This window comes from Podarcis erhardii, assembly GCF_964252035.2.
Source record: "Podarcis erhardii genome assembly, chromosome: 2".
Classification (NCBI taxonomy): domain Eukaryota; kingdom Metazoa; phylum Chordata; class Lepidosauria; order Squamata; family Lacertidae; genus Podarcis; species Podarcis erhardii.
This window is the reverse complement of record NC_138498.1, coordinates 114279027-114305838: the sequence shown is the minus strand read 5'-3', so window position 1 is coordinate 114305838 and position 26812 is coordinate 114279027. Positions and strand designations below refer to the sequence as shown.

The following is a 26812-nucleotide window of genomic DNA, read 5'->3' as shown; positions in this document are numbered from 1 at the left end:
ACCCTTCCCCCTACAGGGCATAGAGCACATCCGGTCGGTGGCCGAGGAGATCGCCCTGCTGCAGCGCAAGTGCGGCCTCCAGGAGTCAGTGGAGGACTTTGTGGAGCAGTACAAATTTGGGCTGGTGGAGGTGGTCTACGAATGGGCCCGCGGCATGGTAAGGCCCCAACCACCTCGCCCCTTTCCCCCCGGTTTTTATTTGCCCAACCCCACTGCAGGGGTCTTAGCATTGTAGACTTGGAAGGGACCCCGAGGATCATCTGGTCCAGGGTTTCCCCAAATTTGGGTCTCTGGCTGTTTTTGGACTACAACTCCGGCCCAATCGCCTTCTAAATCCGGCCCACGGATGGTCTGGGAATTAGCATGCTTTACGTGAATAGAATGTGTCCTTTTAATTTAAATTGCATCTCTGGGTTATTTGTGGGGCATAGGAATTTGTTCATATTTTTTTTCAAAATCTAGTCCGGCCCCCCACAAGGTCTGAGGGACAGTGGACCGGCCCCCTGCTGAAAAAGTTTGCTGACCCCTGCAATAGCTTAACCCCCTGCAAGGCAAGAGCCACAACTTCCTTCCTTTCCTCCCTCGCCAGCCGTTTGCTGAGATCGCCCACCTGACAGACGTGCAGGAAGGAATCATCGTCCGCTGCATCCAGCGCCTGGACGAGACCTGCCGAGAGATGCGCAACGCGGCCCGCGTCACCGGGGAGCCGACGCTCCACGCCAAGATGGAGGCCGCCTCCAACATGATCAAGAGGGACATCGTCTTTGCTGCCAGCCTCTACACCCAGTGAGGGAGCGGGGAGCACCTTCGGCTCTTCCTACCCCCCTCAAAATGCACCTCTCTCTGTTCTGACGTCTGAAAAGTTGTAATGCATCTTGCAGGTATACGCAATAAAATATTATTTTTTGCTGACTTAACGGGAGCGGGTAATTTCCTTCTGACACATGCAAAGAGTGAGGCTGTGTTGGGTTAGGGTCTGTTGGCGACGGAGGCCCAATCAGAGCACAGGTGACTCTCGACTTGCACAGGGGCTGCATTCTGGGGATCGCTCCCAACAGAATATTAAAAACACGATAAAACATCAAAGATTAAATACTTCCCTAAACAGGGTTGCCTTCAGATGTCTTTCCTTGACATCCACAGGGCAGGTGCCACTACCGAGAAGGCCGTCTGCCTGGTTCCCTGTAACCTCACTTTCCAGAGTGAGGGAACCGTCAGAAGGCCCTCGGAGCTGGACATCAGTGTCCGGGCTGAACGATGGGGGATGGAGATGTTCCTTCAGGTATACTGGGCCAAGGCCATTTAGGGCAGGCATAGGGAAACTTGGCCCTCCAGATGTTTTGGGACTACAACTCCCATCATCCCTAGCTAACAGGACCAGTGGTCAGGGATGGTGGGAATTGTAGTCCCAAAACAACTGGAGGGCCGAGTTTCCCTATGCCTGATTTAGGGCTTTAAAGGTCAGACTAAAGCCAAAATCACGTATAGTCAAAACGCATTGGGTTCAAGGGTGGGTGGGATTGCCAAATTCTTTTTTTCCAGACGCCCACCCCCTTCTATCTTTTTTTAATTGCCAAAGCTGAATGCACACATGTTAAATGCATGGAAAATGCGAGTTTCCTGCTCTTCCTCTTCATGGGCTTCCATGGCTATCAGGTCCCAGAAGGCTTATAAAAAGGCCACAGCTCTGTTTCTTCCTAACACCAACCAAAAAACAGAAGTTCCTCATTTAGGAAAAATGCAATGAATAATTTTAAAGAGAGAGAGAATACAGTTTCAGGATGTGGGGCTTGGGGGTAACCTGGCTTGACAGCAGCACTTTATTTTTATTTTTTTTAAGGATCTCTACCTGGCAAGGTCTGTTGCAAGCTCCCATCAGATGTCAAGGAAATAAAAAACTATCTGATTTTTAGAAGACATCTGAAGGCAGCCCTGTTTAGGGAAGTTTTTAATGTTTGATGTTTTATCGTGTTTTTAATATTCTGTTGGGAGCCGCCCAGAGAGGCTGGGGAATAAATAATTTTTATTATATTATTATAATAAGCTGGACAGCACTCAAAAAAGGTGAATGTGATTTGAGGCTGCATTAACAGAAGCGAGTGTTTCACTCTTATCCTGCACTACTCAGACCTTGTCTGGAGCCTCATTGGGATACACTGCTGGAGGATGTGGACAAGTTGGGTTCATGGGAGGGCAATAAAGATAATCTTATGGATAGGAAGCCCTGTGAGAAAAGGTTGAAGGGCATGTTTAACCTGGAGGAGGCTGAGGGGGAAGACGCAATACTGCTTTTTAAATATCTGAAGACTGTTGTGTAGAACCAGGCAAAGGCTTATTCTCTTATGTGAGCTGCCACAGATCAAACTTACTTACAGTGGTACCTTGGGTTAAGAACTTAATTCGTTCCGCAGGTCCGTTCTTAACCTGAGGTACCACTTTAGCTAATGGGGCCTCCCGCTGCCACGGCGCAATTTCTGTTCTCATCCTGGGGCAAAGTTCTTAACCCGAGGTAATATTTCTGAGTTAGCGGAGTCTGTAACATGAAGCGTCTGTACCCTGAAGCGTCTGTAACCCGAGGTACCACTGTATTGACAAACCACCTCCCTCTATCCCCGCTGTCCTTAAAGAAGCCCTTACCGATAAACCAGAGAGAGACGCAATCCCCTTCACTTAAGCACTGCTAAGAGACGTTTGTGTTTACAATAATAGTTTATTGCCCTGTCCCTCCTTCATTGTGATGATGTGGGGGGTAGGGGGCCCTCCCAGGCATGTCCCTAACTTTCTGAGCACCAGGTGCCAGCCTCCTTGTGTCTGCTGTGTGTGTATGTGTGTGTTTAACCACCCACCCTGCATTACCCACTCAAGATAAAAAAAAAAATCCAGCTTCTCCCTCCAGCTGCAGCCCATCAGTCTGGGATGTGCGGAGTCGAGGGCTTCTCGCTGCTCAGTGCCTCCACGTACCAGTCGGGCAGAAAGGTGTGCTCGGAGTCCCGGTGCACCGTGAAGGAGACAGGGTGGCCAGGCTCCCAGGCAAAGAGGTGGACCAACCTGGAGAAAGGAGAAAGCAGCAGGTATAACGTGAGGTTCCTCTGAAAGGGAGACTAATAATAATAATAAAAAATATTATTTATACCCCGCCCTTCCCGGTTCAAAAACTGGGCTCAGGGCAGCTAACAACAAATTTAAAACACTTAATTGTAAAAGCAGCATAAAAACTTGAATACAGTGGTACAGTGGTGCCCCGCAAGACGAACGCCTCGCAAGACGGAAAACTCGCTAGACGAAAGAGTTTTCCGTTTTGGAGGTGCTTCGCAAAACGAATTTCCTATGGGCTTGCTTCGCAAGACAAAAATGTCTTGCGAGTTCCTGCGGGGTTTTTTTTCCTTCCCCCCCCCCCCTTTTTCTAAGCCGCTAAGCCGCTTAGCCACTAAAAGCCGCTAAACCGCTAATAGTGCTAATCCACTAAGCCATCAATGGGCTTGCTTCGCAAGACGAAAAAACCGCTAGATGAAGAGACTCGCGGAACAGATTCTTTTCGTCTTGCGAGGCACCACTGTACCTTGGGTTAAGTACTTAATTCGTTCCGGAGGTCCGTTCTTAACCTGAAACTTTTCTTAACCTGAAGCACCACTTTAGCTAATGGGGCCTCCTGCTGCTGTTGCGCCTCTGGAGCACGATTTCTGTTCTCATCCTGAAACAAAGTTCTTAACCTGAGGTACTATTTCTGGGTTAGCGGAGTCTGTAACCTGAAGCGAATGTAACCTGAAGCGTATGTAACCCGAGGTACCACTGTAACAATATAATTCAAAGTTCAGAAATCAATTTAGGGGAAATCCATCTAATAAGCATTAGATAATCCCCAGGGCTAGCTGGCTGAATTGGTCCTACTTGGGCCAGCGAGGAGGCCAGGGGAGAATTAGCTGTGGGGTCTCAGAGCGGGTGATCTTCATAAAAGGGGAGGGGGAGGGAAGAGAAGGGAAATAAAAGATCAGGCTGAATTCAAATTAAAGGCCATGCGGAATAGTCAAGAGGTTGCTCTGCCCCACGTTCACTCTAGTCTTCCCATTTCGTTTTCCTCCTCTACTTAACCGGCCGTCATCAGCCTGCTCCCCCTAAAGGTGTTTGGACTGCAAACTCCCACTGGCCTCAGCCACCATGACTACTTACTTCGGATTGTCTTCGGTCACCACTTTCTTCACAAAGCCGAGGAACGCTGCGCAAAAGTTCATGCACACCGCCGGCTTCCAGCAGCCCGGGTCCTCCTGCTCAGGAGGAAGAGGGAGGTTATTTTAGGGGTGATACAACCTGGAACTGCCTTAGGCAGAGTCTGGTTCCTTGGTCCATCTAGTTCAGCCTTCCTCAGACACCGTTCTGGTGCTGAAAGCCAATGCCCGAGAGGAGCAGGTGTGTGTTTTCAGTTCTGAAGTGCGCACCTGACCACCTGTGCTTCCGTACCTAAGCTACTGTTTTGTCCCGGCGTACCCTTGGGAGTTCTGGTGAACAAGCAGTTCATCAAGCCTGAAGTCTGCCGGCTGACTGGCTCTTACAGCAACCTCTGTGGAAGATGCACTTTCACTTTGAGTGCAGCTTCATAGGGGTTCCTGTAACCACTGATCACCTGTTGAACCCTTATAGAGAGCCACTCTAGAAGAATTAGTGCACCAACCCACCCCACCTTTTCCCTTGGAGCCGGGAGAGGTTAGGACGAAAGGGAGGAATCCAAGATCCCAGCCTGGCTGGACTGGGCTGGACTCACCCTAATGAGCTGGAAGATCTTCATCGTCTCAAACGTCTCCAGTTCCACGATGGAGCCATCTGGCCCCCGGTACCCGGCCACGATCCGAGACACTCCGGGCAGAAAAGACTGAGCCCACCACTTGATCATCTTGTGCCTGGGAAGAAGAGAGAAACTGGCTCATCCAATCCCTCTGCCCGACGTCCTCTTTGGCTGCCCTCCTTGAGATCTCACCAGCGCTTGGCCGTCTTCCTCCTCAAGTACTGACGCTACGCTCAGAAAGAGACTCGAGGCCTGTCTTGGGGTGGAGACTAAGGGTTGCGTCCAACAAAGTCATCAGCTTCCTTCCCCTTGCCTCATGTGCCACCCACCCAAAAGAAAATCAGTTCTGGGGATTTCCCCCAACCTCTTAAAGTGGATGACGGGGTGAGAGGAGGCTTTTTGGGTGGGGGGAGGAAGTCCTGTTGCAAAGGCGGAAGTTCTTTGTAGGATACAACCCCTTAAGGCCCACCAGATGTTGCTGGACTCCAGCTCCCATCAACCCCATGCAGAAGGGCCAATGGCCAGGGATGGCAGGAGTTGTAGTCCAGTAATACCTAGCAGGCCACTGGTCCCTTATTTAGGGCATCATCCCATTAAGGCTGGGTGGTAAATTGTCCCAAACCGGTTTGAAGTCCATATTGTGCTATCGGCTTCATAATTTTGGACCTGGCAACATATTGCGAATCATGGTGTGTGTTGTGCAAAAATCACGAAGCAGGGAAAACCGTGAAGCCAGCCAGTGCTTCTACATAGCTCCATCCTTATTACAGACATCATGATATATACCTAGTGATATATCATGATGTTGAAAACAAGATAAGAATTTATTATTTATACCCCGCCCATCTGGCTGGGTTTCCCTAGCCGCTCTGGGCAGCTCCTAACAGAATATTAAAAACACGATAAAACATCAAACATTAAAAACTTCTCTAAGCAGGGCTGCCTTCAGATGCCTTCTATTTCCTTGACATCTGGTGGGAGGGCGTTCCACAGGACGGGTGCCACTACCGAGAAGGCCCTCTGCCTGGTTTCCTGTAACTTCGCAGTGAGGGAACCACCAGAAGGCCCTCGGAGCTGGACCTCAGTGTCCGGGCAGAACAATGGGGGTGGAGACGCTCCTTCAGGTATACAGGACCAAGGCCGTTTAGGGCTTTAAAGGTCAGCACCAACACTTTGAATTGTGCTCAGAAACATACTGGGAGCCAATGTAGGTCTTTCAGGACCAGTGTTATATGGTCTCAGCGGCCGCTCCCAGCCACAGTCTAGCTGCCGCATTCTGGATTAGTTGTAGTTTCCGGGTCACCTTCAAAGGTAGCACCACATAGAGTGCATTGCAGTAGTCCAGGCGAGAGATAACCAGAGCATGCACCACTCTGGCAAGACAGTCCGTGGGCAGGTAGGGTCTCAGCCTGCGTACCAGATGGAGCTGATAAACAGCTGCCCTGGACACAGAATTGACCTGCTCCTCCATGGACAGCTGTGAGTCCAAAATGACTCCCAGGCTGCACACTTGGTCCTCCAGGGGCACAGTTACCCCATTCAGGACCAGGGAGTCCTCCACACCTGCCCACCTCCTGTCCCCCCAAAACAGGACTTCTGTCTTGTCAGGATTCAACCTCAATCTGTTAGCCGCCATCCATCCTCCAACCGCCTCCAGACACTCACACAGGACCTTCACCGCCTTCACTGGTTCTGATTTGAAAGAGAGGTAGAGATGGGTATCATCCGCATACTGATGGACACCCAGCCCAAACCCCCTGACTGTGTTATATGGTCTTGGTGGCAACTCCGAGATACCACCCAGACCTTCCTCCTTTTCCCCAGCACGGTCAGGCAGCTGCCTGCATGCAGGCTGCAAGACCAGCCCTCTGCTAACAACAAATCAGAAAGAGAGTAAGAGGTCCAGTCCCCTGACTGAGAAAGTGGTTAAAAGGTTGAAGACATCTTCCTGGGGTGAAATTACTAAGGGTGAGAGAGCCACCAGCAAGCACACGTTTTTTAAAAAAATCTTAGTAAGATCCCCTGAACTTTGCTGTAGAGACAGTCCGGGACTCTCATACACCTTATTCCGAGTCTTAGAAAGAGGAGCTGAGAAACGGTAGATTTGCATTCCGGAAAAATGGCCTGGGTGGCATTATGGCTAGGCTGGTTGAAGGCAGAAGCCTGTTTAAGGCGAGGGGGGAGAATCCGTGAACTTCCAGGCGATACTGAACTCCAACTTCCATCAGAACCTAGGCAGCATGGACAATAGTCATGACTACTGTAATTCACTCTACGCAGAGCTGCCCCTGAAGCTGTCCCAGAAACTCCAGCAGGTGCAGAATGCTGCAACGAGGCTCCTCACAGGGTCTCTGCCATGGGAGCATATTCACCCAGTGCTTTTCCAGCTGCACTGGCTCCCGGTGGAGTACAGGGTCAGATTTAAGGTGCTGGTTTTGATCTTTAAAGTCCTTCACGGCCTAGGACCCTCATACCTACGGGACCGCCTCTCCCAATATGCCCCACGGAGGACCTTAAAGTCCATATATAGCAACACCCTAGAGGTCCCAGGCCCTAAGGAAGTCAGATTAGCCTCAACCAGAGCCAGGGCCTTCTCAACACTGTCTCCGGCCTGGTGGAATAATAATAATAAATAATAATAATAATAATAATAATAATAATTTATTATTTGTACCCCGCCCATCTGGTTGGGTTTCCCCAGCCACTCTGGGCGGCTTCCATAGAAACCAAAAATACACTAAAATATCGCCAATTGGTGCCAAAGAAGGATAGAACTTTTTTTATGTATGCAACAACAGCAGCAAGAACACTTATCGCGAAGTACTGGAAGACACAGGATCTACCCACCCTGGAAGAGTGGCAGATGAAGGTGATGGAATATATGGAATTAGCGGAAATGACTGGCAGAATTCGAGATCTGGGAGAAGAGTTGGTGGAAGAAGACTGGAAGAAATTTAAAGATTATCTGCAGAAGTATTACAAAATTAATGAATGTTAAAATGATGTTGGATTGAAAACAAGTGGTATTAGCAACAAAGTTAAAAAGAGTATGCAAATAAGTGAATTGATAATGGGTGAAAACATAGAATTTTGATACGTTAAGATATAGAGTTAAGATAAATAAAAGAGGGTAAGGATTTGCTGATCTGATTTTGTAAATGGGAATACAAAAAGGGAAGGTGTGAGGAGGTCAGGAAAATAAGGATAAGAACTATAAATAGCAAAAGAATAAAGGTTGTTTTTCTTCTTTATTATTTTTACTTACTTTTTGTGTTTTGTGTATTTTTCTGTTTTGTGTTTTTTACTTTTCTGTTGTATTTTGTTAAAAACTTTAATAAATATCTATTTTTAAAAGCTTCCCTGAACAGGGCTGCCTTAAGATGTCTGGAACGCTCTGTCTCATGAGACCAGGGCCCTGCGGGATCTGATTTCTTTCCACAGGGCCTGTAAGACAGAGTTGTTCCACCTGGCCTTTGGCTTGGAGTCAATTTGATTCCCTCCCCCTCTTTCTTTTTCCTTTCTCCTCCTGGGAAGAGGCTGCATCCTAATGTTTTAATGTTGTATTCTAATCTTTTTTAAATTGTATTTTAATCAACTTGTTTTTATTATTGGTTGTTAGCCGCCCTGAGCCCGGGGAGGGCGGGGTATAAATAAAAATTTGTGATGATGATGATGATGATGATGATGGGAGTTGTAGTTCCGGAACGTCTTTGCAGTACCTGGCTTTTTTTTTGTGGAAAGGTAGAAGACTCCATAGTTTCCCTGCTTTTCATCTCCCTGTCCACCTCACCTGTAAAAACTCTTCCTCTGAGCCGGGCTATGCATGACTTTGCTGGTCTTCAGCTCCACGTAACAGCTTGGAGGGTCGGGCCAGGGGCTCCGGGGGTCCGTGCAGTCCACCTCTCCCGAGAACAGCAGCGAGTGGGTTCCCAGGCGGGTCCGGATCACGATGCAGAAAGCCTCGTTTGTGTTCACCACCCCCGTCGGATCCGGAGTCCCGTCTGGAGTATCTGGAGCAGAAGAAGAAGAGTTTGGATTTGATACCTCGCTTTATCACTACCCGAAGGAGTCTCAAAGCGACTAACATTCTCCTTTCCCTTCCTCCCCCACAACAAACACTCTGTGAGGTGAGTGGGGCTGAGAGACTTCAGAGAAGTGTGACTGGCCCAAGGTCACCCAGCAGCTGCATGTGGAAGAGCGGAGACGCGAACCCGGTTCCCCAGATTACGAGACTACCGCTCTTAACCACTACACCACACTGGCTCTCACAAGAAGGAGAAATTTACTCCCATCTTCTGGGTGATTCTCATTCGAGAAAGGGGAAAAAACTCCCTAGCAAAAGACTCTTTACTCTAAAACAGTGGTTCTCAAAGAGTATGGCAGCAGAGGATGGTAAGCGTGGTGGGGAAATTCAAGGACCATCAAACATTTAAACATTTCAATGTAGTATAGTATAGAAATAATCATTTTTATTTGCAAAATATGGATATCGCTTCAAAATGAGAGCATAAAGTGAGGCTGAGGACAATCCTAGCTGTGTTTTCAATGTATTTCTTAATCGCTTAAAAACCTGCCATGGCACGAGCAAATATTTATTCTGAAAGTGTGGCCCAGAGGAAAAATGTTTAAGAACTGAGGCTCTAAACTGAAAAGCCCCGGTTTTGATTCATTTACAGTGGTACCTCGGGTTACATACGCTTCAGGTTACAGATGCTTCAGGTTACAGACTCCTCTAACCCAGAAATATTACCTCAGGTTAAGAACTTTGCTTCAGGATGAGGACAGAAATTGTGCTCCGGCGGCGCGGCAGCAGCAGGAGGCCCCATTAGCTAAAGTGGTGCTTCAGGTTAAGAACAGTTTCAGGTTAAGAACGGACCTCCGGAACGAATTAAGTACTTAACCCTAGGTACCACTGTACTACATTTCTATCCCACCTTTCCTCCACGGGGCTCAAGAAGGTACGTGGTTATCCCCATTTCATCCTCCCAACATCCCTGTAAGGTAGGCCGAGAGAGAGTGACTTGCCCCTGGGTCACGTATTGTGGCTGAGTGGGGGCTTGAACCCTGGTGTCTCAGATCCTAGTCCAACACGCTAACCACTATGCCACATTGGCTCTCGATAGTGCGATCAACACCGTCACCCAGAACCGAGCCGTATGCTCAGACCAGGGTTTAGAGCATAGCTGTCAACTTACAGATTTGAAAATAAGGGACCAGCAGCCTCGAAAATAAGGGACCAGCAGCCAAAATAAAGGATTTTAGTCAACCAGCTCCCGAGCCAAAGGCAGAAAGCCCAGCCAGCCCAGCAGCCAAACAAAACCTCAAGCGGTGGTTCCCACAGTGCAGCAACCCAGCAAAGGGGATGCAGCAAGGGAAACCACCGTCACCTCTCCGCTGGGAAGCGCTGAGCAAAGGCGAGTCCCCAGACAACGCGGCCAATTTGATCAGCACAAAGCATGCAAGCTCCACCCCCAGTCGTTCTTAGACTCCTTATTGGGTGAGCAACGCAGCCAAGCAACACAGTTGGAGCCTCCCTCCTCCCTGGCCGGCAGGGAGGAAGGGAGAGGAGCTGCTTCCTTTGAAACCCGGGAAATTTAAGGGAGATCATCAATAGGGGACAGCAGCGGGACACAGCGCTGGGATAAAGGACTTTCCCGCCAAATAAGGGACGGTTGACAGCTATGGTTTAGAGGCCTCTGGCATCACAATTCAATTCCTTTATTCGACCGATAGTCAGAAATAAAACACAGAAATAAAACACAATACAGAATTATAAACTAAAACATCATAGGGTTACATGAATAAGGTAGGGCCACAGTACTAAACCTCTCACAGATAACCCACATCAAGGCATTCAATTGTATGTTTCCGACGCTTGAGTGCCAGGAAAAGGAATTTAGCCACTGACAAAGTTGTTTTCCTAGAAGACTTATTTAGCAGATATGCTGTCTGCTTTCCTCTTTGTCGGGGACTAAGCTGGGATAAGTATGGGGTTATAAGATACTGTCTTAAATCGTTGTAGAAGGGACAGCTCAGTAAAATGTGCTCTGTGGATTCTACCTCACCCAACGCACAATGGCATAATCTCTGATCATATGGGACTCCTCCATATCTTCCCTTCAGAACCGCCGAGTCAAGAACATTCAGCCTAGCCGCAGTAAATAGTCTGCGGTATTCCACGTAGTGGATATCCGCCAGGTAGCGAGCTGGAGCAGCTCGGTACATCTGCTCCCCCAGAAACAGCCCAGGTTTCACACGGGCTATGTCCTCCTGTCTCGCAATATCCCTTAATCTTTGGGCGATCACCGCATCCTTACCAGAGCACATGTACTGCTCAAACTTGTAGCCCATGTACATGAGCTCCTTCAGCAGGTCCGTGCGCTGCTCCCGCTGCCTCCGGGCAGCCTCCGTCTCAACTTCACTGACGTACAGAGTCCCGCGGAAGAGGCTCACCGCCAGCAGCCAACCGTCCTGATTTTCGTAGGGCGTGGTCAGCACTTTGGTGAGATGCCCCCGCCATGTCACAAAGTCGGCATTCAGCGGCCGCCTGCAAAGCGAGGAGAGACAAAACCGTTAAAAAGAGCAAAGCACGAGCCGCAAGGGCCGTTCCTCTGTATTCTAAGGCCGCCAAAGTCAAACTCTGGTGAAAGCAGGGATCACCAACGCAGCCCTAATGGGCACATAGGAACCTGCAGACGCCTCTCTGCATCTGGTTTTAAAAAGACACCTGAAGGATGCCCTGTTCAAAGAAGTTTTCAGCCTGTGCTTTTACTAATTTTTTTGTTGGGAGCCACTGGGGCAACCCAGTCAGATGGGTGACATAGGGACGCGGGTGGTGCTGTAGTCTAAACCACTGAGCCTCTTGGACTTGCTGAATGGAAGGTTGGTGGTTCGAATCCCTGTGATGGGGTGAGCTCCCATTCCTCTGTCCTAGCTTCTGTCAACCTAACAGTTCAAAAGCACGCCAGTACAGACTATGAAAAGCAGTCAAGATATGAGATGATCAGAGCTCCCCCGAACTTGAAGCATGGGAAGTCCCAATAAAAAAATTATACTTTGGCGGAATATTTGGATTATTTGATATGTATAATTTGGAATATTTAATGTGATTGGAATGGATTGTTAAAATGGAAAACTTAATAAAAATGATTAAAAAAAAAAAAAAAGCACGCCAGTACAAGTAGATTAATAGGTGCTGCTGTGGCAGGGAGATAAATGGCACTTCCCTGCGCTCTGGTTTCCGTCATGGTGTCCTGTTGCACCAGAAGCGGTTTAGTCCTGCTGGCCACATGACCCGGAAAGCTGTCTGTGGACAAACGCCAGCTCCCTCGGCCTGAAAGGGAGATGAGCGCTGCAACCCCAGAGTCGCCTTTGACCGGACTAAACCGCCCAGGGGTCCTTTACCTTTTTAATGGTGTTTTTATTATTTTTTTGTTGGGACTCACCCAGAGTGGCTGGGCAACCCAGTCAGACGGGTGACATCATCATCATCATCATTATTATTATTATTTTATTAGTATGGATAGTGGCGACACAAGAATGGGCCTTTTCTGCAGTGGCTCCCCATTTGCAGAGTGCTCTCCCCAGGGAGGCTCACCTGGTGCCTTCCTTGCACACCTTTAGGCGCCAGACAAAACACAGAGGGGAAGATCAATGCTCAACGAAGCAGCACTCGCATTACAAGTGCATGGTCCCCAGTCTGATCGTTGACCTCCCGATTTAAAAGGACCAAGTGGATTGGCCCAAGGTCCTGGGGAGCCATTTCCAGTCAAGGCTAGGGAATGCCACATTAGATGGCCTGACTCGTGTGGGGGGTTTTAAAAAATAAATAAATCCTGTTTTTATTATTTGTGCTTTTATCTTGCATTTTTATGTTGTGAACCACCCCGAGATCTATGGGTAATAAATAATAATAATAATAATTTATTATTTATACCCCGCCCATGTGGCTGAGTTTCCCCAGCCACTCTGGGCGGTACCCAATCGAGTGTTAAAAACAATACAGCCTTAAATATTAAAAACTTCCCTAAACAGGGCTGCCTTCAGATGTCTTTTAAAGAGAAGATAGCTGGTTATTTTGATGAAGGGCAGCACGCAGATTTAATAAATAAAAATAAATGAAATAAGAAGCAGCTTCCTAACAACGTAAGCAGAGCACTGCCGGAATGGCGGAGGCGAAACATAGTCCATATATATACCATAGCTGTCAACTTACAGATTTGAAAATAAGGGACCAGCAGCCTCGAAAATAAGGGATCAGCAGCCAAAATAAGGGATTTTAGTTAACCAGCATCCAAACGAAGCCTCAAGCGGTGGTTCCCACAGCGCAGCAATCCAGCAAAGGGGATACAGCAAGGGAAACCACCGTCACCTCTCCGCTGGGAAGCGCTGAGCAAAGGCGAGTCCCCAGACAACGCGGCCAATTTGATCAGCACAAAGCATGCAAGCTCCACCCCCAGTCGTTCTTAGACTCCTTATTGGGTGAGCAACGCAGCCAAGCAACACAGTTGGAGCCTCCCTCCTCCCTGGCCGGCAGGGAGGAAGGGAGAGGAGCTGCTTCCTTTGAAACCCGGGAAATTTAAGGGACATCATCAATAAGGGATAGCAGTAGGACACGGCGCTGGGACTTTCCCGCCAAATAAGGGACAGTTGACAGCTATGATATATACTAGTCCCCGATAACCTGATCCTCCATTAACCCTTCCTTTCTCTTATGCGGGGAGAGAAAGGAAGGAGAGACAGACCGAGAATCGTGCCCTTCCTCACCCTTTGTCCTCAGTCTGCAGCTGCTTCCGGTTCTGGGTGATCCATCTCAGCAAGTGCTCCAGCCCCTCACGGACGGTCTCATCCTGCTTCACATAGCGGTCGTGGTAGCCGTCGCGCAGGTCGAAGCCGGGGGAGGGGCCCTCGACAGGGGGCGGGGCATAGTAGCGCAGGCGGCGAGCGTCCCCGTGGTAACAGCGCTGGGCGTCCAGGGAAAAGTGTCCCAGCTGAGCCGGCCGCCGGTAAAAGGGGAAAGGGGCATCGTAGCGAGACGGAGTGACGGGCAACGTGAGGGGAGCCTTGGCGTCGCTCCTCTGGCGCTTGGCGCCGCAGTCTCTGGGCGTGTCGTCCTCCCGGTCGTGAGTCTTGGTGTCGAGAGCGGTCTTCATCAAGGACTGCAATCGACAAGGGAAAGAGATAGTAAAACACTCCGAAAAAGACGCCCTTGCGTGGTGCGTGACTAAAATGGGGCACAGCGGGCACACACGCAATTTCCTTTTTTGCTCCTTTCTTTAATGCTCTGCTTACCCCTCTCAGCAAGAACATGCACTCAGAAATCACATCCTTCAGCACTTATAAGTCGCACCAACAAACAGTGCGTTTGGGAATCCTCTCTCAAAGCACATGTTAAATGGTCAGGGGAGAAGGGGACTTCTAAACTCTGGGCCTTTTGCTATTAAATTCACAGAGTTGCGAGTTGAAAGGGACCACGAGGATCATCTACCATATTTTTTGCTCTATAAGACGCACTTTTTCCCTCCTAAAAAGTACAGTGGTACCTCGGGATGCGAACGGGATCCGTTCCGGAGCACCACTCACATCCTGAATGCAACGTAAGACGCGATGGCGCATCTGCGCGTCGCGTTTTGCCACTTCTGTGCATGTGCATGGCATAATTTTTTAGCGTCTGCGCATGCACGAGCGGCAAAACCAGGAAGTAACACGCTCCATTACTTCCAGGTTGCCGCGGAGTGCAACTCGAACGCGCTCAACCCGAAGCACATTCAACCCGAGGTATGACTGTAAGGGGAAATGTGTGTGCGTCTTATGGAGCGAATGCAGGATGCGCAGCTATAACAGAAGCCAGAACAGCAAGAGGGATTGCTGCTTTCACTGCACAGCGATCCCTCTTGCTGTTCTGGCTTCTGAGATTCAGAGTATTTTTTTTCTTGTTTTCCTCCTCCAAAAACTAGGGTCTAGTGCGTCTTATAGAGCGAAAAATACGGTAGTTCAGACTTCCCCAAACTTGTGTCTGCAACTCCCATCAACTTTAGCTAGCAAGACCCACCTGCTGCTCTGTAAGAATCTTTCACCCAACATGGGACTCAACCTCTGAGATTAAAGAGTCTCATGAGCTATCAAATATGCGCGCACGCACGCACAAACACAGGTATTCTCCTACAGAGCTTTTTATTAAATACTTCACATTTTTATTTTTTATTTTCAAAATTTTACACTATGCCTTTCAAGGCAAAGCCTACCCACGGCAGGTTACAAAAATAAAAGCTAACACTATTTTACATACATGTCCACTGGAAACCGGGGGGCGGGGGAACAAGATTCAAAGAAATAAAAACATACTCCGAGTTCCAACAACAGGGAGCGAACTCAGCCTCCTTATATCATAGACTGACAGAGTTGGAAGGGATCCCCGAGGGTCATCTAGCCTGACCCCCTGCAATGCAGGAATCTTTTGCCCAACGTGAGGCTCAAACCCATGACCCTGAGACAGGGTCTCCGGCTCTATCGACAGAGCTATCCACTTCCCTGTGGGAACATCTCTGATGCCCTTACAACAATCCTTTCTGGCAGGCCAGTCGCAATGCTGGGCTGCAATATAAGGGGCGCTTTCTCCCAGTAGCAGGGAAGTATTGTTTGATAAGATAAGCAGGAAATAAGCAGCTATCTTATTTTTAAAAGACATCTGGAGGCAGCCCTGTTTAGGGAAGTTTTTAATATTTAAGGCTGTATTGTTTTTAACACTCGATTGGGAGCCGCCCAGAGTGGCTGGGGAAACTCAGCCAGATGGACTGGGTATAAATAAATTATTATTATTATTATTATTATTATTATTATTATTATTGTGGTACCTTGGGTTAAGTACTTAATTCATTCCGGAGGTCTGTTCTTAACCTAAAACTGTTCTTAACCTGAAGCACCACTTTAGCTAATGGGGCCTCCCGCTGCCGCCACGCGATTTCTGTTCTCATTCTGAAGCAAAGTTCTTAACCTGAGGTACTATTTCTGGGTTAGAGGAGTCTGTAACCTGAAGCGTCTGTAACCCGAGGTAAGGTAAAGGGACCCCTGACCATTAGGTCCAGTCGCGGACGACTCTATTGGCTGAGGGAGCCGGTGTACAGCTTCCGGGTCATGTAACCAGAATGACTAAGCCACTTCTGGCAAACCAGAGCAGTGCACGGAAATGCCGTTTACCTTCCCGCCGGAGCAGTACCTATTTATCTACTTGCACTTTGACGTGCTTGGTTGGCAGGAACTGGGACCAAGCAACGGGAGCTCACCCCGTCGCAGGGATTCGAACCACCGATCTTCTGATCGGCAAGCCCTAGGCTCTGTGGTTTAACCCACAGCGCAACCCGAGGTACCACTGTACAGTGGTACCTCAGGTTACATACGCTTCAGGTTACAGACTCTGCTAACCCAGAAATAGTGCTTGAGGTTAAGAACTTTGCTTCAGGATGAGAACAGAAATTGTGCTTTGGCGGCGTGGCGGCAGCAGGAGGCCCCATTAGCTAAAGTGGTGCTTCAGGTTAAGAATGGACCTCCAGAACGAATTAAGTACTTAACCCGAGGTACCACCGTATTATTATTATTATTATTATTATTATTATTATTATTATTAGGCTGTCAATGGGTGCTAGTGGTCATGCTGCCACTCCTCCATCCAGGTCGGGAACTGCCTGACCCACCGACTCCGCGGGGATTTGCAGCAGCGGCTTTCCAGGGTTTCCGGCACCCCAGCCCCCCGAGGCCAGGGGCTTGTTGAACCCCCGGACCTCCTTGCACGCCAAGCAGACACGACGGCTTGGCGGTGCAGCCCAGTGGCATAGCGTGGGTTGTCAGCACCCGGGGTAAGACAAGTAATTTGCGCCCCCTAACCCATGGATTTGCGCCCCCTAACCCATGGATTTGCGCCCCCTAACCCTAACTCCCAGATGTTGTGCCCGGTGCGGCCGGGCCCCCCCCCCCTGCACCCCCCACGCTACGCCACTGGTGCAGCCAGCAACTCAAGCGGAGGCTGTTTCCGTCCCTCGTTTCCCGCCATTTCTTCTTTCCCAGTCAAGCTTCCACCCAATCCTCCGAATGTCAAATGCTGGACCGCGGGGGGAACCTCCGCTCACCTCTCCTTCTTCTTCCCCGCAGTCTTCAACCGCAAAACCTAAGCGCGCTCCACCCGGGAGAATGCGCGCAGCACATCCAGGCGCTCATGCACACGCATTTTCCTCTTGTGCAAGGGACCCAGGAGTCCTGGTCACACCAGCACCCACTTGGGGGAGATGCCCAAAGATGCTTTTTGACCTCTCCCTCCTCCTCTTGCAGTCAGGGAAAGACACCCCCCCCCCCATAAAAAAATAATTTTTTAAAAAATCAGCCTTTCATTTTTGAGCCCTCCCGGCTCCCGTACTTACCTTCTGTGACGTCATCGCAGGACACCGCCGATTCGCGCTGCCGCGGAGAGAGAGAGGCGGGGACGCAGCTCGCGCGTCTCCTTTGTGTCACCAGCCAAACAAGACCCGGGCGCCCGACATCTTGCTCAAAACAATCGCTGCGCTCCGTTCCTTCGGCTCCTAAGGCCGCGCGGCGATGGCGTCATCACAGGGCGCCAGTCGGGAGGCGAAGTCAACGCCCTTCCCATTTCCTGCCCACATACACAAACACCCCAGGAGGTGCCACGCAAAGCGCGGCCGGCAGGTGGCGATCGCGGACCGCCTCCCGCGGATAAAGCCGTTTTCTTTCCCATGTCCAAAATGGCCGCCACATCGGCTTCATTCCCTGTTTCTCAATGGAGATGGCGGCTTTATGCCAACGTCGGTCAGAGGTAGACTTCGTCCCGCCCGGAATAAAGATGGCGGGCAGCCGGCGAGCGTGTCAAAGGGGTGGGTAGGGAGGGAGTGACGTCATCTTCCGGAGGCGGCCAGCCGGGAGTTTTGCCGACTCGGGTGGGGACTTGCAGAGGCTTGTTTTGGAGAGGAAGCAACCGCTGCGGCGTCATCAGAGGCAGCTCTGGCCGGAAGCGGGGACTGGCAGGCGAGAGACTACGAGGGTCGCTTTGTGAGTCGGGGGTGCTTTAAATGGAGGAGGGGATCCAGGGGGTGGGAAAGAGGGGAGGGAGAGGAGGACTCAAGGAAATCAATGGGCATCACTAACTTAGGGCTATTTGGTTCAATGGATGCAACTCGTGGCGATTCAGAAGATTTTGCTTCCATAATTCGCTAGTCTATTTACATCTTCACTTTTGAAACTACAGTACAGTGGTACCTCGGGTTACATACGCCTCAGGTTACATACGCTTCAGGTCACAGACTCCACTGACCCAGAAATATTACCTCGGGTTAAGAACTTTGCTTCAGGATGAGAACAGAAATCATGCTCCGGTGGCAGCAGGAGGCCCCATTAGGTAAAGTGGTGGTTCAGGTTAAGAACAGTTTCAGGTTAAGAACAGACCTCCAGAACGAATTAAGTACGTAACCAGAGGTACCACTGTACTTTTCCTCTTACGCAAGAGCAGTGGGTTTGCACAATAATAATAATGTGTTTGTGGGGGCGGTGTTTCTGGGTTGTTGTTTTTTAAGTGTGTTTTGGTTTCTCGTTTTGTGCTTTTATGTAGTGAACTGCCCTGTGATACGGCTACTACTAATAAAGTGGACTCTGCTCCCAAGAAAGCAATTGTGTTGTGATAAATTTATCCAAGGTTATCACGGAATATCGTGTTTTCAAAACAGACAGATGTGTCATGGAAATACATTTTCTTTTAAATATATTTGTAAATTTTGATAATAACGTTTTTAAAAAGAAAATATTAAATGTTTGGTTGTGGCATTAGCTTGCATGGGGCAGAGCCTGCTTTGCTGTAGCCCTCTAACTGGTTTGGTGTGTGTGGATACACACACACACACACACAGTATTGATGAAAGTGGGGAGGGAGGGAAAGCTGATGCTGCAGGTGGGTACTGTTAATATAAAGCCATTTATCACACTGCATACAGAGAAGACGACAATAACATTCAAAGGCAAAATTGAAGCCAGATGATGAAGCCAGGCTAGAAAAAGCAGCAACTTGATGAGCAGACTAATTGATCAGCATAGGTGTGATCCACACCCAACTTGTTTTACTTCCCCTGTGCTTTTGAAGTTGCTTGACTTGCAGATATTAAGCAACTGAAGTTCTTCAGGGCATGGCAGGGAAGTGATGAGTTTTTCCTCCTTAACTTCCAGATGGCAGCCAGTACTTAATAATACAGGAGACAAGGCCTGCCAGTATGAATGCTGTCAGCCTTATACTGAGGTGCCAGGGCAGTGGAAGTTGTGGGTTGTGTGCAATCTGCAGCATCAACGGTATTCTGAGGACAATAGGATTGTGAGATATTGACCAGAATGAACGCTGAGGGACCTTTTAAGATAGATTAGAGATGGGGGGTGTAGCTCATTGCAGAGCACCCAGAAAAATATTGGAAGAAGGGGAGGGCCATTATGACTGAAAGGCTGAGAAGGAGGAAGACACTGGTCTCTGAAATGGCCCTCAGTATTGAAGGGGGTGAAGGTGAAGAATGAAGGCTAGCAAGGGTCTGTGGCAGGTGTGAGGAACCTGTGGCCCTCTAAATGTTGCTGGACTACAACTCCCATCATCCCTGGGCTGTGGCTGATGGAAGTTGTAGTTCCACAGCATCTAGAAGACCAGAGAGTTCTGCACACCTGGAGCAGGTAGCATAATGACTCTGTCTCCCATCTTTAGCCCTCACCTCCAGCCCCATGAAGCGGAAGCATCAGCTCATCTCGGATACATTCCAGGCGAAAAAACGACGGCTGGTTCTCGGATCAGAGCCTCTCGAGCAGGGTAAGGATGGAGGAAGTGTTGTGTGGTGAGGCATCAGAGTTCTCTCTCTGCATGGGGAGGTGCGCGTGAGAGGACCTATGGGGGGGATGATGTGTGAGAGGTGAGTGCCATCAATTCTGGATGGCATGAGGCAAAGCGCTGCAGAAATATGCCAGCTTCTTATGTCCCCCCCCCCCAGAAGGCCCCGAGGCAGTGGAATCTGCACTCCAGTTCTTGGCCTCTCTCTTCCCCCGCAAATTATTTGAGGATTTTCTGCCACCCTTGATTCTGAGACACCAGATCTACAGCCTCGTCAAAGACCGAACGACCGTCGACAGGCACTTGGTAGGTGATTCCTTCCTCAGTTCAGAGGCCAGGCAGAGGAATCTGGAGGACTGAATTTGCCCCCCACTTCCCCGGACCTGAGGTTCCCCAGGATATGGGGTGTTTGAAGAACCAAAGGATCCTATGGGAAACCTATAAACCACCTCCTCTTCTCATGCACACACGCACACACCCTACCATGATTTCGATAAAATGGGGTGTGTCTCTATAGATAGACAAATCTCTCCTCTCCTGCCTCCAGTTCTCCACCTTCAGAGTTAGCATTTGAAATAGACTGGTTAAAATAAATAAAACCTCCTCCTCCCTCTGTCTCTCTTTCTCCAGAGCCAGCTGAAAGATGAGGGCCGGATCCGGATGTTCCAGCATGGTTTTGATGCAGACACTTTCGTTGTGGCCTTCACAGACAACTATAAATCTAAGGTCTTGTGTCTTTCGTGTGTGTGTGTGTGTATGTGATGAGTTATGGGGCAATGCAGAAGCAGGGGAGAGATTGTGACGGCTCTTTCTCCCACAGGTGCTAGAGTTTACGTCTGGGAAGGACTTTGACAGGACTGTTAGGAAATTCCTGGATTCTGTCCTCAGCTCCTGCCCTGACATCAGTTTCGACAAAAGAAGGATGGTGAGAGAGTTTGGCTTCAGTGATGCGGAAATCACGTGAGTAAAGTTTTCCCCAGAGTGGAGTCAGAGTAGAGTGTGTTCCGAGGGCCGGGTATGAAGATCAGGCTTCCTCTTTGAGGTTTTGCTGTGTCCGGTTATAATGAATCTTAGTAAATCGATTGAATTCGTTCTGATTGGTTTAAATCTGCATAATTTTGTATGGGGTTAAACAACCCAGTTCCCTGGGGGCAAGGGGAAGTATTCTGTGACATGACTGCACATGCCACAGCAGGCACCCTCTAAGAATATAGTAATGTACTGTTTCTAAGAGCATGAGACTCTTAATCTCAGGGTTGTGGGTTCAAGTTACACACTGGGCAAAAAGATTCCCGTCATGCAGGGGGTTAGATGAGATGACCTTCGGGGTCTCTTCCAAGTGTACAATTCTGTGACTTCAATTGTACAAACAAAAACTAAAGCCCTCAAAGCTGTTTACAAAAATAATTGAGGCATTCTCAAAGTAAAGGAAGGATTGAACTCTGATTAATAAGAATACACACAGAGACTTGAACCAGCAAGACTCTGGGAAGGGTTCGTATAATAATCTCTCTGTGTCTCTGTCTCTCCGCCCCTCGGCCCAGGTCGTTTTATTCACAAAAGAACTTTTTACAGAGTGTTCGTAAGAACCAATCAGATTTTTTCTAAGCATTTCAACAAACCCCACATGGGGACAAGTTAGATCAAAAGAAATTCTTTTAACTACAATGACTATTACTCTTAGCATGCGTACATGATCTGAGAGTAAATAAAAGAGGACTAGGATCGTAAACAGGAGAGGAGGATAGCGATCTTTATCACCTTCTTGTGAAACTATTTCCAGGCCCTAAGATCAACATCCTGAGATTAACATATTGGAAAGGCTACTTCAAAGAAGCTGCCCACTATCTTTGACGACCCAGGATGCCTGCCTGGTGAAGCAGCTGGGCTGTGTACCTGACTTGTGAAGCAAGAGAGATGGGCAGTAGAGAAAATGGCCAGAGAGGCAGAGGGTTGTGGGTTTGATCGGAAATTATTGTCAATGTATCAAACCCAGTCAACACAATGCATTCATCGTGGACACAATGGCTTGATGCATATTTTATAATTCCTCATAGTAATCCCACCTGACCCCACACTCTGGATATTTGCACTCCTACAATAATAACACAAAGGGCTTGGATCATCATACCTGACTGTTAACTTGCATGGAGATTCTTGAGTAATAGGCAGTGTCTTGCCCAGAGCTGAGATCCAGGCACCTCGGAAGAAGAAACAGTGGCTCATACCGGGATCCTCAAACACACTTAGTGGTGCGGTTTTGTCATTTTGAACTCTGGACTTAGTTGTCTTACATTTCCTGGCCTCTCCATAATGGGAAGTACAGTGGTACCTCGGGTTACATATGCTTCAGGTTACAGACTCCGCTAACCCAGAAACAGTACCTCAAGTTAAGAACTTTGCTTCAGGATGAGGACAGAAATCATGCTCCAGCGGTGTGGTGGCAGCAGGAGACCCCATTAGCTAAAGTGGTGCTTCAGGTTAAGAACAGACCTCCAGAATGAATTAAGTACTTAACCCGAGATACCACTGTACGTTACTTCAAAATGCAGTAAGCCAGCTCTGCTGTGTTTGAGGACACGCCTGCTCGTTTTACTGAACAGGACCTTTTCCCTGAAGTCCTGTCCTGATAGCATCACTGAGCAACGCTTTCCTTAGACTCCCGTTATCTCCGGCTTTCCACAGTCCCAGAAGCGGCTGCATCTTGGTACAAAAGGGGCAAGTCGTAATGGGGGGGAATTACATTTCTCTCTCATTCCTGTGTTTCATGTTCAGGCAGCTGGTGAATGCCGGAGTCCTGACTGTCCGTGACGCAGGGAGCTGGTGGCTGGCAGTGCCTGGGGCAGGTCGTTTTGTCAAATGCTTCATCAAAGGTTAGTTCGTTTCCCTGCTCCAGGCAAAAGCTGGGACACCTCTGACGGCAGCAACCTACTGATCTGTGTTGTGTGTGTCTCTCGGTCTTCCCAGGGAGGAAAGCTGTGCTGAGCATGATCCAGAAGGCCAAATACAAGGAGGTTTTGCTGTCTGACCTGCAGAACCGCCGAGCTCCAAGCGCCGTGAAGCTGGGCCTTCCTTACCACATCCACGACCTTATTGGAGCCCAGCTGGTGGACTGGTACTAGATTTCTGCTCTCGCTCCCACCTGTGAAAAACCAAATGTTGCCTTGGAGCTCAGCCTGTTGCTGTGGAGTTTGATCCTGCCCTTGGGCAGCCAACCAAGGCTGTAATCCTACATACCGGGGAGTGGGGTCCTTTTCTGGGCTGGTGACCTGGATCCCAACCTCTCTTACCCCCAGGGCCATTTGGGCAGGTGGGTGATGCCACCCACCTGCCAAACACCTGATGTCATCAGAGGGGCTCTCTGTCATCAGCAGGGACAGCAAGCCCTGCTTGCAAAGGAATGCTTGGGAGTTGCTTTCACTTGGGAGCAGATTTGCACTTCTGCAGCTGCGTCCTTACCTGGTTACAGGGAACCAGGCAGAGGGCCTTCTCGGTAGTGGCCCCTGCCCTGTGGAATGCCCTCCCACCAGATGTCAAAGAGAAAAACAACTACCAGACTTTTAGAAGACATCTGAAGGTAGACTTGTATACCCATGTAGTATCTGAAACCAAAGGGGCACATTGGTTTCCAGGTGTGAAATACATGGGCGTTATTTTCATCTCTCCTACCCCACTAGAACACGGGTGGCGCTGTGAGTTAAACCACAGAGCCTAGGACTTGCCGATCAGAAGGTCGGCAGTTTGAATCCCCGCTACGGTGTGAGCTCCCGTGGCTCGGTCCCTGCTCCTGCCCACCTAGCAGTTCGAAACCACGTCAAAGTACAAGTAGATAAATAGGTACCACTCCGGCGGGAAGGTAAACGGCATTTCCGTGCGCTACTCTGGTTCGCCAGAAGCGGCTTAGTCATGCTGGCCACATGACCCGGAAGCTGTACGCCGGCTCCCTTGGCCAGTAAAGTGAGATGAGCACTGCAACCCCAGAGTCGGCCACGACTGGACCTAATGGTCAGGGGTCCCTTTACCTTTTTACCCCACTAGAACGGGATGCTAGACTAGATGGGCCCTGGCCTGATCCAGCTAGGCCTCTTCTTATTCTGTCCTGCTTTTAACCTCATTCTCTCTTCCTCTAGCGTGCCCACGACCTCCGGCACCCTCCTCCGACTGGCTGATGATTAAGGACGTGCCAGTTGTCTGCCACCAAACCAACAACTGTGCCTAAAATGAATGGATGCTGCTTGGGGCTATTGCCACGGGGGACAGGATGCTTACCTGAGCCACCAGCATCGTTGTGAAGAAACAGGACCTTTTCCAGCAAAAAACAATTTTTTAATTATTATTTATGAAACAGATTTATATTTTGCACTTAATGTGGGCCCAATGCGAGAGAGCATCTTGGCAGGACCCCTGACTGACGTGACTGACGGGAGGCCATGGATAAGAGAGGAGGGAGCCGCTTGTGCAATCTCTCAGCTTGATCTCTGGATGCCGGAGAACCGTGGGAAACCTGCGCATCTAAAAACAGCCAGAGCCAAGATGTTCCCACAAGGAATTCCTTCCTGGCAGTGTGTGTGTGGCCGTGTATGTATGAGTGTCGATCTCTTAGATGACCCCAAGTGTCTCAGAAAATTACATTGGAGCTTGATTAAAAGCATTTCTTCTTGGCTCGCTGATATGTTCTGAAGACGATTCTGGGGACAAGATGCGTTCTGGCGACAAGGGATGTATGTAACCACCTCCTGAAAGACACTAGCAACAGATATGCATCCCACAACAGCTTAGTTCTACTTCGTTCTTTGGTGATCACTCGTAGCCAAGTAAGATTGTGTTCCATAAACACGGTCTTAACAGTGAGTCTGTAAGTGACTGTGGAGGCCAATTCTGGAGCCACACGTCCTTCCACACTGGGGACATAGGTTTCTGGGTGGGAGTTGATCATGGTGTGGATTTGCCAAGCATGCCTTCCTCTTAGCGCGTTTCTCCCTTTTGTCCTGAGTTTGATCGTCTTCCAAACCCATGACACCTTTAGTAGAGGCTGTTCTCCAATTGCAGCACTCACAGGCCAATGTTTCCCAATTGTCAGTGTTTATACTACATTTTTTTAAATTTGCCATGAGAGAGTCTTTGAACCTCTTTTGTTGACTACCAGCTTTACGCTTACCATTTTTAAGTTCGGAATAGAGTAGTTGCTTTGGAAGACAATAATCAGGCATGCACACAACAGGACCGATCCAACAAAGTTGATGTTGAGGAATAATTGCTTTGACACTGGTGATCTTTGTTGTTGTTTTTTTAAATAATATTTATTAACAGTTTAAAGATTACAAAAAAGAAAAAGAATTAAACAAAACAATACAATACAATACAAAAACAAAAACACTAAATAAAACATTGAATTAACAAAACAAAACAGGAACAATTAAAAACACATCCAATAATTTCAATATCTTATCTTGCATTCACTTGTTTCATCGACCTCCTCACACCTCCGTTTTTGTATTCCACTTCAATTAACTGTTTCAGCAGTTCCTTTCAATCTTCCTCTGTTTTCTGTCCTGTAATTTATCTTAACATATTCTAACCTTTTTTTCCCTTTAATGCATTAACAATCTATTTGTACTTAGTTTTTTATAACATTTCTGCTAAAGCCATATAACGACACTGGTGATCTTTGCTTCTTCCAGTACACTAAGAAAAAACACACCAAGAACTCAGGCCAATGTAAGTTTCAGTAGTGGGAGTAGTCCCTACTCACAAATAAATAATCAGTTTTAACAAAAACTGATCCATTCAAAAGTATGTATTTTGACAAGGATTACAAACTCAAATAGAGATTACAAACACTAACAGATTACAAACTCATAAAGATATGTATAACACAATAATTCATTACAGAATTTGAAATGAGAGTTTATGAGTAGAGACAAGTTCATGTTAGTTAATAGTCAGATTCGATGTGAAGGTCTTAGTTTCAATCATTGAGTAGAAGTCAGAAGTCCATTATGGATCAGAAACCAGGACAGGGCCCTGTTTTGATGTATTCACCTTAATCAGCTGGAAGTATCAAATATTACATGAAAATACATTTAAATTCTAAATTACCATAGATTATAAAACAGTCATAAATTATAAAACAGTATTAAATAACATTTGGTTCCTTACCTAATTTTTAAAGGGTCATGTAGGTTTGAAGACTTTCGGATAAATATATCCTGTTATTTTCTACGTTTCTCAGAGATAGCAACTGAAAATAATAATAATTACATGCGTTGAATCAAATTAAATCAAATTAAAAACTCTAAGGCGGCATATAATCATATGATTCCTCACCTACGTGTGGGTAGATTAATGTGTATCTTGAGCTTTTCTATGCGTTTTCAATTTGGAAGTGAGCCTGTTACCTTTTATATGCACTTAAAGGTGGCGCTGTGGGTAAAACCACAGAGCCTAGGACTTGCCGATCAGAAGGTCGGTGGTTCAAATTCCCGCGACGGGGTGAGCTCCCGTTGCTCGGTCCCTGCTCCTGCCAACCTAGCAGTTTGAAAGCATGTCAAAGTGCAAGTAGATAAATAGGTACCGCTCCGGCGGGAAGGTAAACGGTGTTTCCGTGAGCTGCTCTGGTTCGACAGAAGCGGCTTAGTCATGCTGGCCACATGACCCGGAAGCTGTATGCCAGCTCCCTCAGCCAATAAAGCGAGATGAGTGCTGCAAGCCCAGAGTCGGTCATGACGGGACCTAATGGTCAGGGGTCCCTTTACCTTTAAAGGGGTAGATGAGATCCCCTACATCTTCCAGTGCACTGGCATTAATTTGCTTTGTACGGTGCAAGCAGCTATCCTTCCTGCCCAGAGGAGCCCAACAACATCTGTCAGGCAGGAAGTGGCCTCCTGTTTGGTACTTGTCTTTTAAGCCCAGTATTTATATACTCACTCTCTCCTGCAATGGACTAGATGCCTCTTGGGTCCCTTCCAACTCTATGATTCTGTTGGTGGCTCTCTAGCCCGCCAGTGGAAGGTCTTCCACATCACGACTGACCTTCTCCTTGTAGGTGGAGATGCCACTGTCTAAATCTGGGGTGTTCTGCCCTGTTAAGCCTATGCCCTGTGACCGAGCTAAAATAAGACTCTTCACCCATGGAAACTGACCCAAAAACTCTCTCTGATTAGATGTTCAGTCTGGTCCCT

General features: G+C 48.4%; 3 protein-coding genes across 3 annotated transcripts in view; 2 read left to right on the top strand and 1 right to left on the bottom strand.

Annotated features, from left to right (window-relative positions):
* Positions 1–912, top strand: part of SKIC2 (SKI2 subunit of superkiller complex) — a 45630-nt gene extending 44718 nt beyond the window's left edge. The window contains exons 28-29 of the mRNA XM_081852335.1: positions 17–157; positions 590–912. Coding sequence (XP_081708461.1) covers positions 17–157; positions 590–790 — 342 coding nt within the window. The 3' untranslated portion in view covers positions 791–912. The remainder of the gene's footprint in view (positions 1–16; positions 158–589) is intronic.
* A 1778-nt stretch (positions 913–2690) lies between these two features.
* DXO (decapping exoribonuclease) lies at positions 2691–17432 on the bottom strand. The gene is made up of 7 exons (XM_081853663.1): positions 17188–17432; positions 13544–13935; positions 11095–11324; positions 8568–8787; positions 4757–4892; positions 4168–4262; positions 2691–3048 (listed from the first exon to the last, which is right to left on the bottom strand). Exons 1-7 carry the CDS (start codon positions 17200–17202, stop codon positions 2907–2909), a joined length of 1230 nt encoding a protein of 409 aa, XP_081709789.1. The 5' UTR covers positions 17203–17432; the 3' UTR covers positions 2691–2906.
* A 245-nt stretch (positions 17433–17677) lies between these two features.
* On the top strand, positions 17678–24301 carry WHR1 (winged helix repair factor 1). The gene is made up of 8 exons (XM_081853927.1): positions 17678–17830; positions 19512–19613; positions 19792–19937; positions 20262–20357; positions 20452–20591; positions 22407–22504; positions 22599–22746; positions 23762–24301. The coding sequence occupies exons 2-8, from the start codon at positions 19529–19531 to the stop codon at positions 23805–23807; spliced, it is 759 nt and encodes a 252-aa protein (XP_081710053.1). The 5' UTR covers positions 17678–17830; positions 19512–19528; the 3' UTR covers positions 23808–24301.
* The last annotated feature ends 2511 nt before the right edge of the window (positions 24302–26812 follow it).

What these genes read in the sequence shown, in the direction of transcription:
- DXO (XM_081853663.1), bottom strand. An exon ending in CTGCAGACTGAGGACAAAGG is followed by an intron (nt 11,325 to 13,543) that starts GTGAGGAAGGGC and finishes CTCGCTTTGCAG; the next exon opens with GCGGCCGCTGAATGCCGACT. An exon ending in AGATCTTCCAGCTCATTAGG is followed by an intron (nt 4,263 to 4,756) that starts GTGAGTCCAGCC and finishes CCTCCTGAGCAG; the next exon opens with GAGGACCCGGGCTGCTGGAA.
- WHR1 (XM_081853927.1), top strand. Translation starts at nt 19,529, where the DNA reads ATGAAGCGGAAGCATCAGCTCATCTCGGATACATTCCAGGCGAAAAAA. An exon ending in CAGACAACTATAAATCTAAG is followed by an intron (nt 20,358 to 20,451) that starts GTCTTGTGTCTT and finishes TTTCTCCCACAG; the next exon opens with GTGCTAGAGTTTACGTCTGG. An exon ending in GGAGCCCAGCTGGTGGACTG is followed by an intron (nt 22,747 to 23,761) that starts GTACTAGATTTC and finishes CTCTTCCTCTAG; the next exon opens with CGTGCCCACGACCTCCGGCA.